The 13600-nt window shown below is 41.1% G+C and overlaps 1 protein-coding gene across 5 annotated transcripts in view; it reads left to right on the top strand.

Moving 5' to 3' along the window:
• Positions 1–13600, top strand: part of nrxn2b (neurexin 2b) — a 966013-nt gene that overhangs the window by 275247 nt on the left and 677166 nt on the right. For all 5 annotated transcript variants that reach the window (XM_061710648.1, XM_061710646.1, XM_061710647.1 and 2 more), the window contains one exon: positions 12966–12983. In XM_061710648.1, the coding sequence (XP_061566632.1) occupies positions 12966–12983 (18 nt within the window). The remainder of the gene's footprint in view (positions 1–12965; positions 12984–13600) is intronic.

Genomic DNA, 13600 nt, shown 5'->3' with positions numbered 1-13600 from the left:
GACTTTTCTTTTACTTTTCTGGCCGTTATAAAACATTTTTGACGGATATAAAGTCCATGACTATAGAATGGACTTTAAATAAATATAGAATACAAAGATTAGTAATTGCCGGGGATTACAGCTGGAGGTGTCCTGTGAACAGTTTTAGAGGCTTCTCTTTTACTATTGCGGTCTATGGGAAAAAAGCTTTCTGGGCCGCATGGGATTTTTGGTTGCAGTACCGCGGTTGGCCACTGGAAAAAATCGGCGCGCCTTCTGACTGCCAGACCCGGGGGCTGATGAGAACCCTGACAGAAAATGCTACTTTGTGGTTCTGCGCATGCGCACAGTCGATTTTCAAAGTTTGATTGCGACGCCAATCATTTCTTGCACGATGTAAAAAGGATAATATGGGATGTCGAGTATTTGATCCTTCAAAATACATTACCCATGACATGAATTGCATTACATTTTGTGAAAATTATACGATAAAGAGAGAAAAAAAAAATGCTATCGCTTTATTTGATATTCATTCAATTATTTATTTAACCAGGCAGGTCATTAATAACCAATTCCTATTTACAATGACGGCCTGGCAAGAGACAAGGACCACTTGGGGGGAAAGGACGTGGTTTAGGGAGTAAAACACAATAAAATTGTAGCTCTACAAAGGTAGAAAACCATTAGGTAGCATTTTTTGGCAAAGCAGCAAAAAATGGCAGAACACCGGCGTCGTCTAGGAGTCCGGGGGAAAGTGAAGGAAAAAGGACGGAGGAAAAGTACTGTCCGTGCCACCTCGCACATTTATTAAAAAAACTTGCAAAGAGCAAACAAAATACTTGAGGGCCGACAACTTAACACTAACGGTGGACACTGAAAGTAACTGAAAACTTGTAACGGTCTTCCACACGCTCACACCGGTGTCGTGCCAAAAAGTGATTGCCTGCCAGAATCTGATTTCTGGCCGCGGGAGCACGCACAGCAGCCCGTTGAGCGATAGCGCTAAAACGTCAGATTTTCAGATTCTGAAGCTCAAGAATGAGATCAAGTCATATTGAGGCAGAACCAACTTTTCATTAACTGTATTTGGCCTTCAATCAATTTTTGGCAGGTGAAAATGCCTATTTTGTGTTGTAATGGTCCTTTTAAAATAGTTAAAAGCCATCACGTGAGCTCTAGTGTTTATATTATGAAGCTCAATAATGAGATCAAATCATATTTAGGTAGAAACAACCTTTCTTTAACTGTATTTGGCCTTCAATCAATTTTTGGCAGGTAAAAAACCCCATTTTCAGGGGAGAAATCAGATTTGGGCAGGCAATCACTTTTTGGCACGACACCGGCATCTCTCTTTTTTTTTTCCCGTTCTTTTTTTTTGACACCGGCATCTCTCTCTCTCTCCTACGCTGCACCCACTACGACACACACACACACACACACACACACACACACACACACACCACATTAAAGGGACAGGGCTGGCCGGTAACACAGTTTTCCTACCATTGTATGAAGCTTTCAAAAAAAAAAAAATGTTTTAAAAGATAATTTTAAAAACCCTTTTATTTTTAAGTTTTGAGAGTAGTATACCAGATATGTTTTAAATGCTGATCCAGGTTTGCTGATTTTTAAAATGGATAATAGCCCATTTTGTACACAACTGAGGTGATGCAATGCCTAGTAGTGCTTACTGTGTGTGTTTCAAACTACTCTCCAATCCTGGTGTTATAAATGCTGGCATAATGAAAGGTACAGTATTTATTGACTAAAGTTGAATTAATGTTCTGCGTTAAACCAACGCAGAGCCTACGCCGTTGCCGTGACGCCGTCGTGAACCCTTCAGACTTCTCCGTCACTCCATTTCGCCCTGGTGCAATACCCCCCAGAGCGCTAGTTGATACTTTGTTTAGCAGGACAACTATTGTGCAAAAAACCAAAACAACCCCAAAAAAAAAAAAATCACACACACACACACACACAAAGAAAAGAGCGCTGAAAGTTCACTACTGCTTCACGAACCGGAACCGGAAATGCGTTGCTACCAATCAAACCAATCACAGCCCTCTCGGTCTGCGTTGGGTCCGCGTCGCCTCGATGGGTAGTTACATTTTTTGGGAGGCTACGGAGAGCCTCCCGCGTAGCCCCGTACCCTACGGCAGTGGTCCTCAACCTTTTTTCAGTGATGTACCCCCTGTGAAATATTTTTTCAGCCAAGTACCCCCTAACCAGCGCAAAGCACTTTTGGTTGTAAAAAAAGACCTAAAACAGAGCACTGTGCCATCAGTAACTGATTTATTAAACATAAAAATATTGCTGCTATGCTTTAACCACGACTCCATCGTTGGTCCAAGTGATTGATAGGTGAAGCCAGGTGGCATTTGACAGGTTAGGTGGAACCATCCTGGTGTGGGGGAAACTCTGCGGTTTTAGGATAATAAGTTGAATAGCCTAATCCTGAAGATAAAATTCATTTTATGAATTTAGGCTTATATTTTCCTCAATTATTTATGAAATATTTATTTTTAAAGGATTTTTGAATGGATGCTACTTTTCAAATATATGTATATTTTAAAATCTCACGTACTCCCTGTAGTGCCTTCACGTACCCCCAGGTAGGGCTGGGCGATATGACCAAAATCTCATATCCCGATATAGCTCATTTTATATCCCGATAACGATATACATCACGATATGGCACATTTTTGTAAATTTAATTAATGAATAGTTTATATAAAATTGCAATGTGGAAATGCAGTTTGAAATGATATACTCAACAAATAAAGGTAGTAGTTACTAAATATTTGTTTTATTTAGAACCTTTTTCAAACAGTAACACATATCGGTATTGGCCTATTGGGTATAAAAAATAACAAATTGAACACTTCTGAGTTTTAAAGAGCATAGTGTGCAGGCCAGGGCCAAATACCAAATGTAAACTTCCAAGTTTAAAGTGCAGCAACAAAATCAGGCTCACAATATAATTATACAAAATCTAACAAGTGATAAAAGAAAATCACTCCTTCAAGTTTGAAAGGTAGCAGCAAACACAAATAATACAGGCCTACTGGCCTAGCCCCTAAAATAAATGTTGGTTACAAAATACCAAATGTAAACTTCCAAGTTTAAAGTGCAGCAAAAAAAATCAGGCTCACAATAAAATTATACAAAATCTTAAAAGTGAAAAAAGAAAATCACTCCTTCAAGTTTGAAAGGTAGCAGCAAACACAAATAATACAGGACTACTGGCCTAGCCCCTAAAATAAATGTTGGTTACAAAATACCAAATGTAAACACAAAACCCTTCCAAGTTAAAGTATAGCTGCAAACGGATCACAGTATATTATACATATATATAATATGAGGTATAATATATAAAAGGTAAACAAAACTACTTCAAGTAGCATGGATGTGAAATGAATTATTAACATTTGCCAAATCTCAGGCTTCTACAGGTTGAGTGCTAGGAATACAAGCTGGTCAACTCTTGCTGGTTTCAGTGCTGACCTCTGGCATGACACAATGTTCCCACTTGCACTGAAAGCCCGCTCTGATGGGGAACTTGTGGCAGGGATGCACAGATATTTCCTCGCTAGCTTGGCCACATGGGGAAAATGTCCCTCATTCTTCTTCCACCATTCCAGTGGATCTGTGTCTGGACCAGCGTCCAGTAGGAGATAGAGGTTGAGCTCATTTTCAATGGATTCTCTGCTTGAATGAGGGGCCGCTTGGCTTGGCTTTGCTGCTGTTTTAAAGTAGCTGCTCAAACTCTTCTTTTTCTTCTTAGCAGGAACCTCCTCTGGCTCATCCTGATCTCTGGCAGTTGCAGCTGATGGAAGGGGGGCTGCCTCCTGCTCTGCTTGTTCGGCCACCAGCTTCTGCAGCTCTGCAGCCGCTCTTGTCTTGATGTAGTCCACCCTCTCTTGTTTGATGTATGTGGTTTTGAACCGAGGGTCGACAAGAGAAGCCATGTCAAGCAGCTCCTGGGTTTTCTCGTCATCATACTTCTCATTTAGGTATTTTAGTATGCCCTCTTTGATGGTCGTGGTGAGCTCAGTGTCGCCATCCTGATGCTTGAGTATCTGGTTGTTGAACAGATGGAGGACGGGTTTCAAGTAGGAAACACTTGGGTAGAGCTCCCCAGACAAGGCATCTGTAAACTCCTTGAGAGGACTCAGTGCCTTGTTCATGGACTCCAGAACGTCCATGTCCTGCCAGGTTAGGACCAGGTGACGTGTTTTTTTGTCGGCACGGAGGACCTGTAAGAGAGCTTTCTCCTGCTCGATCACCCTTTCAACCATCGCTTGCATAGAGCCCCACCTTGTAGGGGTTTCTGTGATAAGCTGATGACTGGGCAAGGGTGGATTTTGCTCTGCTTGAGCTTTGGCAAGCTCCCGTCTTCTTTTCCATGAATTGGAGAAGGCAGCCACAATCTTCTTGCAGACGCCGACTGCTCGTTCCACCTGCTGTACTTTCACACCCCTCCCTGTGGAAATAAAGTAAATGTAACAACGTTCTATACTTTTTAATATATTATACTGTGTACAGGACAAGTAAAATGTATTAATTACGTTATGAATTTTATTTATTCATATTCATATTCATATATATATATATATATATTTGTTTTGTATAAAGGTCCACACTAGGGGTCTTTACAAAATGATGGATTGGATGGAGAAGTATTCTGTATTTTTAGCTTTTAAATGCTCAGAAATTCTATTGCAGGATAATTTTGCCATTGTGGCTGTTACTATAACTAAAATGGTTCCATCCATACATTAATGCTGTATTAGAGCACATTTTCTTTTAGTTAAAACTGTAGCGGGAACAGATGTTTAGAGAAACCTATGTACCGGGTGAAGGCTGATTTATGGTTCCGCGTCACAACAACGCAGTCCCTACGCTGTGGCCTACGGCGTAAGCTCTGCGTCGATTTAAGGCGGAACCATAATTCAGGCTTTAGGGCAAGATATCGGAGAACAACCAGAAGAATATAGAGTGGATTAAAAATAAAAGTTAAGCACTGAGCTACATGTGTCTCCCCTCTGGGCCGTTGCAGACTCATTGCCTGAGCATGATATTACTAAAACCAAACATATCCGCCGTCTCTTTCTTTTTTACGTGCGCGACGGCAGTGCGTTGTGTCGCAGTAAATGTCGTCCGGGCGTAATACCAGCTGGTGAAATTCAACGAAAAAAAAAAAATAAATAAATAAATTAAACAATTCCTCGAGGCAGAAAAAAATCCTGGCAAATTTACTGGTCGCACGTGTGCGAGTGGACATTAAATTCAGTCGCACATACTCAAATTTTGGTCGCAAAATGCGAGCATTTGGTCGCAGTCTGGAGCCCTTTAAACAAAAATGTATATGCATTTTTAGATCGATTTAGAGTTACTCACCAATGGCTAGATGAAGACGGTGGCCAAAGCACTGCAGGCGTGTCGTTTCATTCATCAGCTCAAGGGCAAGGATGTTGTTGCTGGCGTTGTCTGTGGTGACACATACGAGGCGATCCTGATTCAGTCCCCACGACTCAAGAGCTTCACTGAGACCTCTGGCTATCTCTTGTCCAGTGTGGTCTTCTGGAAAATAACTTGTCTGTAAACACCGACTGCGGAGGTTCCAAGCTTGGTCGATGAAATGTATTGTCAGGCTCATATACGGATGTGTCGTTCGGCTCGACCACATATCTGTTGTTGCAGCGTAGAACATCCCCTTGTGTATCTCCTCCTCCACTTTGGCGCGGCACTCATTATATAAAGCAGGTAACACGACCTTATTCAGGTGTTTTCGGCTAGGCATTTCGTATCTAGGATCGAGTGTTCGCACCAACTCACAAAACCCCCGTTTCTCGACCGTGTAGATTGGAGCCATATCTTTACAGATGTGCTTGGCAACGGCAGTAGTTATCTCCTTCCATCTGCGGGAGGTATGACTATATGGTGTGCCGCGGGTAAAAGCCTGTTGCAACGTCTGCGTCTGGAGTTTATTCTTTTCAACATCAACGTTACTCGACCCTGCTTTTGCTGCTTTTTCTCGTTGACTCTCTCTGTATTCTTTGTCATGATTCTTTCTCAGGTGATAAAATAAATTAGTCGTGTTGGAGTCTGCTGTTGGTACCGTGCAGCGGCATACTTTACAAACTACTGTGGTCTGGTCCGTGTCGGTCTTTTTAAAACCAAACCACATCCATGCGACAGAAGTTCCCCCTCTTTTAGGTACAAGCTCCTCAGTTTGTGTTGGCTGTTCAACTTGTTGTTCTTCTTGTTTTTGAGAATTAGTACTGCTGTTACCCTGGTCTGCTACCTCTTCCTCCATGCTTGTTTTTTTTTTTTTTTTAACAGCGTACCTGGGCATGCCGTTTGGCGCGTCGGTGACGTAAATACTGCCGTAAAGCGTGTTTTGCGACATAGACGATAGAGCTTCATGTTAAATGATATACATTTTCTATCGTCCAGACGATATATATCGTCATATCGCCCAGCCCTACCCCCAGGGGTACGCGTACCCCCATTTGAGAACCACTGCCCTACGGCATAGGTTTAACGTAGAACCATAATTCAGGCTTGTGAAATGCACTGCCCACCACTGTAAAAATTAATGGTAAAAATTACAATTTTCAAGCCATGGGAAAGACATTTTTTTGCAATCCGTTTTAATACTTTCTTTATGCAATGATCATAATGTTTAGATTTTACTAAATTGGATCAAGCATTTGTTACAGTAACAATGATTAACTCTGATTCATTCAGTGTGTGTGTGTGTGTGTGTGTGTGTGTGTGTGTGTGTGTGTGTGTGTGTGTGTGTGTGTGTGTGTGTGTGTGTGTGTGTGTGTGTGTGTGTGTGTGTGTGTGTGTGTGTGTGTGTGTGTGTGTGTGTGTGTGTGTGTGTGTGTGTGTGTGTGTGTGTGTCAACTGTGCCACATTATTTAACATCCTAGAGTTGACACTCAATATTTTGCGATCATTCTTTTTTACACATTGTTAAAGTTTGCAAAGTGTTGACTTCTTAAGAGGACACTTACAGGACAATATCAAACATCAGCCTCAAAATTCACTGATGTGGAAAGAATACTGCATTGTTTTCTTTGTAAAACCAAATAAGTCTCAGTAAGCTTAAATAAATTTGAAATGACACAGTCTAGACCAGTGGTTCTTAACCTTTTTGAGCTCGGGGCCCAATTTCCCAGTACAAAGTAGCTCGGGGGCAATTAAAATAAACACTTTTAATTGATGTAAGTCTTGTTTTTTTTTTTATCCAATCACTGAATCAAGTCCACCTATAGTTTAACAAGCTAAAACCTTGTGAAATAAATAATATGATACACTGTGATCATGAAATGATCAAAGACATTCATTATGTAGCCAGGTATGTAAACCTGCACATCCAACAAGATACCAGACAGGCTAGAAAATATTAAAACAAATCCGACTAAAAAGGCCAAGTTTAAAGTCAAATCAAGCTTATAAACACAAAAATCTGAAATCTTAAAATATTTAAATTTGGATAGAATCAAAAACTGAAGAGAAATGTGATTATAAGATAAATACATTCAAGATAATAATAGTTTCATAAATTGTAAATGAAATTATAGTCTTACAATGTGTTAATTAACTTTTTTTTGGGCTCTAGTGGCCCTTTTATTCAAAGTATACAGACAGGAAGGAGGTAGAGAGAGTATGGGGATGTGGTTGCAGGTCGGGATTCGAACCTGCAACCACTGCAGGAGGACTGTAGCCTCAGTATATGAGCCGCCTGCTTAACCCACTGCACCATCAAGCGGCCGAGCAAATTCATTTTTTTGAATGACAGAACGAAATGCAACATATTCTGTAACATTTACATAAAACTTTACATAATGACCCAAGCAAGAGAAAACAATCCTGCAAGTGAGTGTCTTCGGGAAACCTGCATTCCATACATACACAGCCAGTCTCTCCTTATTTACACCTTTTTGTCTCCTCCAGGAGATTTTGTACAGATTTTATGCCTCTCTGGAAAATGGCTGATAAACACAGGCACCAAGATCGCCTAAAAGGGGAAATGTTCTGCAAACAAAAGCCAGAATGTAATGGCTTATAGATTGTCTGGCATAACCAGAACTTACTCTATCTCTTCAAATATGTCTTCTTCTGCGTTTTGGAGCGTATTAAACTATTGACTGGTGCCTTACTGTCACCTCGTGGTGGGAAGCCAGGTGCAAAACTGAACGTTTTTTGCGGCCCATTAGGGTGGCGCTCGGGCCACGGCCCATTGGTTAAGAATTGCTGGTCTAGACCAGTCTTGAAGCCTGTTTTTCTTCATCCAGGGCACAGCCATTTGCTCGAAAAGCTGACAGAAACACACCCAGCTTTTTTCCCAGCTCCTTCAACCAAACCCTGGCAAAATATCTACAGAGGTGCCATCAGACATTTACAGCAGGATATAACGTTTAACATGTTGACTCGACGGCTAAATCAAAAATGACATTGACCTGAGACAAACATGTGGTCGCTTCACTAAGCTTGGTAGCGTAACTATAACGGATGAGGAAGTGATACTGGCTAGCTATTGGCTGAGCCTACAGTTAATCAATCATGTTAGAAATACATTTTAAGTTATAAACTCCCTGGCGGACCGTTTATATAAACAATAGTTTTTCTATTTCTGCGCTGAAGTTGGACATCTTAACATGGGAGTCAATGGAGGTTGACTCACTTTTGGAGCGAACCTCTAGCGGTCAGTCAAGGAACTGCAAAGAATCACAGTTCCACATGAGCCCCAATACAAAAGTTAGATGCTTGGAACTTGGTCTAGACAAAGTGTGTTAGGACTAAATTAATTTCTTCTCCTACCTAAATTAATACAGCAACCACGTGGTAACTGCACAACGTTCTCCCTCTTTTTTAATATCAGCCAAACAGAATCATTATCTTCACACACTCATTTCATGACCTTCACTTTTGTTGCAGTGCTTGTTTGATTTAATTGGGGATGGAATCATCACTTTCACCCTCTATCATTCTGTCTGTTTTAGAATAACATCCTCCTGTGTGTCCCATTTTTGCCCGAGACTTAGCATAAGTTGTCATTGTCTGTGGTTAACCTTCTGAATGAGATTGCATGGTGTTTTACTTCTTACAAGGAAACAGTGAAAAGCCAACCGTTTCTATCCCTTTGGCTTATTACTGGGAATCCGACAGCAGTAAGAACTTGATTCTAACAGTTTTCCTTGATTGTTCAGTGTTGTAGAAAATTAGAACTAGCTTATTACAGTTACTGGTTTGTCACTTCTGTGTGGAAGTAATGCCGCTTTTGCACTAGTATCACCTTAGCTCGGTTCTACCTGTTTTGCGCTTTTGCATTAGGGCTGAGACGGGTAGAGCCGCTCCAAGCCGATACCTTTTTCTGTAACCATTTCAGTGAGGTTCCATAGCGGGCTGAGCAGGGACTATTTCTGAGGTCACCACCCTCCACGCCTCTGATTGGTCGGGGGGCGGGGCCGTCAAACGTTTGAATCAGGAAGCGGGAGTCAGCGCGAGTAGCGACCAGCCCCCGGGTCTGGCAGTCAGAAGGCGCGCCGATTTTTTCCAGTGGCCAACCGCGGTACTGCAACCAAAAATCCCATGCGGCCCAGAAAGCTTTTTTCCCATAGACCGCAATAGTAAAAGAGAAGCCTCTAAAACTGTTCACAGGACACCTCCAGCTGTAATCCCCGGCAATTACTAATCTTTGTATTCTATATTTTTAAGTCATGGACTTTATATCCGTCAAAAATGTTTTATAACGGCCAGAAAAGTAAAAGAAAAGTCTCTTTCTGGGCGTGACGTCACGGCTGACGTCACAGCCGTGTTCGTGCATTCCACGGATGTTTTATATTAATATATATTATATAATTATATTATATTAATACATTAATAATATATGTAATGCTATACATGTAATAATATACATTAATTAATATATTATATTAATACATATTATATTAATATTCGCGTCATTGCCCCGGGGCATGATGGGAGGCCCCAGAGCATCATGGGAGGTGACTCAACTGCGCATGCTCTATGGGCCGCTGTATGCGGAAGTAAACCCGGAAGTCAGAGATTTTTTCGGCGGATGCGCTGGCTGAGCAGAATGCATTGAAATGAATGGGCGGCCATTTTTGACGTCCGATCCAGTTATTATAATAGATCCATGGTAGCGACCCGCAGCCATGTATCTATTGCTCGCGGCTCGCGGCGATTTTATTATACAGCAAAAACGTCTGTTTGGTGATCCAACTCTGAGGTGCAGATGTTCATAAACCTGGTGGCTGTCGACAAAAAATTCAAAAAGCGATGTAGACGGGCTGTTTTTTTCTCAGCCGCTCCCGGCTCCAGCTGATTTCTCATCTGCGCCGACACAAACAAAGGTGCTGCGCAATCGAGTACGTCACAGCCGCTTCACCCCAACCCCTCCACTTCTCCGCTGGCAGTGCGAAAACACACGTGTGGATCCGTGTAAAGCCGCGCCGAGCCGAGTCGGGCTGAAGTGAGACTAGTGGAAAAGTGCCATAAGAGTATAGATTGATGCCCACAAATTGTCAGGGATTTTGAAAATGCATTCAGTAAATCATCCCACCTACTATATCTCTATACTGTTCTCCAGAAGGAAGTTTTGTAGTTATGGTCACGTTCAAGTGACATCTTTATGGCAGTTGACAAAGGCAGAAGATGAGATGAATTATTAACTGAGAAACACTTCAAGCAGGAGTCATACTGAGCTACTTTTTTATTTATTTTGGATGTGATGTTTATGTTGTTGCCTTGCACCTGTTTTCTCTAGCTAAGTTTTCTCACATACATTCTTAAAAGTAGCACCTCTGAAAACATGTTTAAACTTGTAGAAAAAAGTCAGTACTTAGATGGTGTGTGCAAAATGCAAACAACAGTGACAGTAACTTCCTTTCACTCCACCTCCCTCTTCTGTGGGACCTGTTGTGAAATTGGTGATGCAATTTTGCAAAACCTTTTTCCAGAGCGGAGAAAATGCAACTTCATGTGAAATTGTGGGTGGGAGTGAAAATGGATAATTCTGCTCTGAAACAGGTCTATATGGTTGGTTTAAAAAGTCTCCATACACCCAGAGTTTGCCTCTATGCTGCAGCTCAGTAGCCTTGACTCAAGTCTGTTTCCTTCATAAAATGCCTTCATGGGTATTAAAATTCTGCTGGGATCCAGCTACGATTATTTACTGTACTACAGGGTTCACTAGAGACTTTATAGCTATTCCTCCGGGTCCTATCAGCTCTCCAGAATGATATAGTCTCACTAAAACATGATTACCCCAGCTCTGGGTCTCACACCGTGAAGACGGCTGCTATAACCTTACATTTGTACACAGTTGCCATGACATTGTATTACATAGGGGCAGGTATCCTGCTTTGTACATCTTTATTTTTCTCTTGAAGTGCGGTCTGTGGCCAGGGACAAGTGAAACGTTGTGATATATGAGCTTTGTTTGACCAACTATATCTTCATTTGCCGCATTTCTGCCTCCTTGTGTCATACACAGACTCTCATATTATTATTGTCATTGGCTATACTCTGTGCGTTACAACATGTTTTTTCTGCATAAGGACAGTTGATTCAGCTCATTAATGGGATATTCCATGTCAAAAGCCAAGATATTGGCTAATAAGGCTGAGGAGAGTTAGGTTGATCCAGTACATACCTCAGCAACCTTTTTTGACTGCCACCTTTATTCACTACTGCAGATATGAAAGCAATGTCTTCACTCTCATGGACCTCAGATCAAGAAGACTTCTGGCATTGCAAGGAAAACCCCCCCTCTGTCCATCTGTTCTGGCTTGAATTCTTGTTCTGCTCCATGTGTTGGGACTGAAAAGGTTTTCTTATCGCCGTAGACTGTGACCCAGGATAAGCTGTTTATCATGCTGGCAAAAAGCTACCATTTATGTGGTTTATTGCTGACACTTGCAAGAGGGAACTCCAGGCAGCAGCTTGCTGGGTTGGATACTTTGGTGCAAACAAAAAAAATTGTAAAATGATTTTGGAGCTTTGTTTTTTCTTGTTGTCAGCATCTTCTTTCATTTTTTGTATTTTTTTTTTTAGCTTTAAAATGTATGTCATGAAGAATTGACCCTTCAAAACACAGACTTATCAGCTTTATTTCAAAGTGCATGGGTAACACACTGCTGCTGTACATATATTTTGTTGACAAATATATGTTTATGCATAATTTTAATCTGTAATCAAGTAAACCACTAAGAGTATGAAAGGAAGGATATTGTGATTAAACCATGCTAACAACACCGGCCACTGTGGAAGAAGACCCAGGCAGACTCGAGTATTAAAAGCAAACACATAAAAGCTGAATTCAAACTTGCTCAAATGCGTGTTGACAGTTGTTTGGGAAGTCACATTACCTCTTTATTCACCGACCAAAAAAAAAATGAAGCTTTCAAAGAACATACGTAGTGTGACACATGGGAGGGACTGAATTATGTTTTGAGGCTGCTTTTCTGTCTGGCAAGAGAAGCTTTTAATCTGTGCAGGATACTTTGAAGTCTCAGTACCAAGAAAGCATGCAGGATCAAAATATACAGTACTTCCCAATGTTAGGAGGGCCAGCTTTAGTCAGAGGCTCCAACAGGTTTAGGAGACCCAGCAGGATGCCCCAAAAAAGGCTGAAAACATTCGAGTATTCTTCAAATCATGTTATGTAGTCACAACGCCATAACATAATCATATTGAACATCTGTGGGAAGACAAGAAGGAGGCAAATGCTCTAAACTCATCATAACTACAGAGGTTGCTTTTTGGTAGTGTAACATTTTTGCCCTTGGCATTTTTGTTTCACTTCATCGAAGGGTTCCTACAAATTTGTCTATGTGTCTATTTAAATGCAGGTCATAGTCTGACTTTCCTTTATGCATTTGAATTACAATTTACATTGCTGTTTGGACTGATATACACTTTTCTTGATCTCTTTTTCTTCTGTACAGGAGACTCATCTCCCGTTGGTAAGTCACATTCTTTCTTTACTTTGTGTCATTTGTCTTTCTTTCCCTCGCACTCACCCTGCTTTGACAGTCTCTACAGCCTATGGTATCTTTATTAAACATTACGTGCGTGTGTGTGTGTGTGTGTGTGTGTGTGTGTGTGTGTGTGTGTGTGTGTGTGTGTGTGTGTGTGTGTGTGTGTGTGTGTGTGTGTGTGTGTGTGTGTGTGTGTGTGTGTGTGTGTGTGTGTGTGTGTGTGTGTGTGTGTGTGTGTGTGTGTGTGTGTGTGTGTGTGTGTGTGTGTGTGTGTAAAAACACTAATTACCCTTTTTAATTTATACCTGCATATCTACTGAATTCAGCGTGTGTGCAGTGAAGAATTAAACTTTTCTTTTACGAGTTTGACATGTGAATGTAATCACTGATTAGATGTTTTTTTTTCTTCTCCGTCTTTCCCCTCCTCTCAGTTACAATCACATATTTGAATGCATTGCTGCTGTTTCATTATTCATATGGAACTATATTCTAGTTGTTCGCATTGTTTACCGAATAAGTATTTCCACTACTATGCTGTGAAAAGACAAAACTTAATATCCACCTTGCAAGACTCATAAACTGTCTTAGTCATCCAATATAAA

Source organism: Cololabis saira, chromosome 20 (genome assembly GCF_033807715.1).
Source record: "Cololabis saira isolate AMF1-May2022 chromosome 20, fColSai1.1, whole genome shotgun sequence".
Classification (NCBI taxonomy): Eukaryota; Metazoa; Chordata; class Actinopteri; order Beloniformes; family Belonidae; genus Cololabis; species Cololabis saira.
This window is presented reverse-complemented; position numbering and strand designations above follow the sequence as displayed.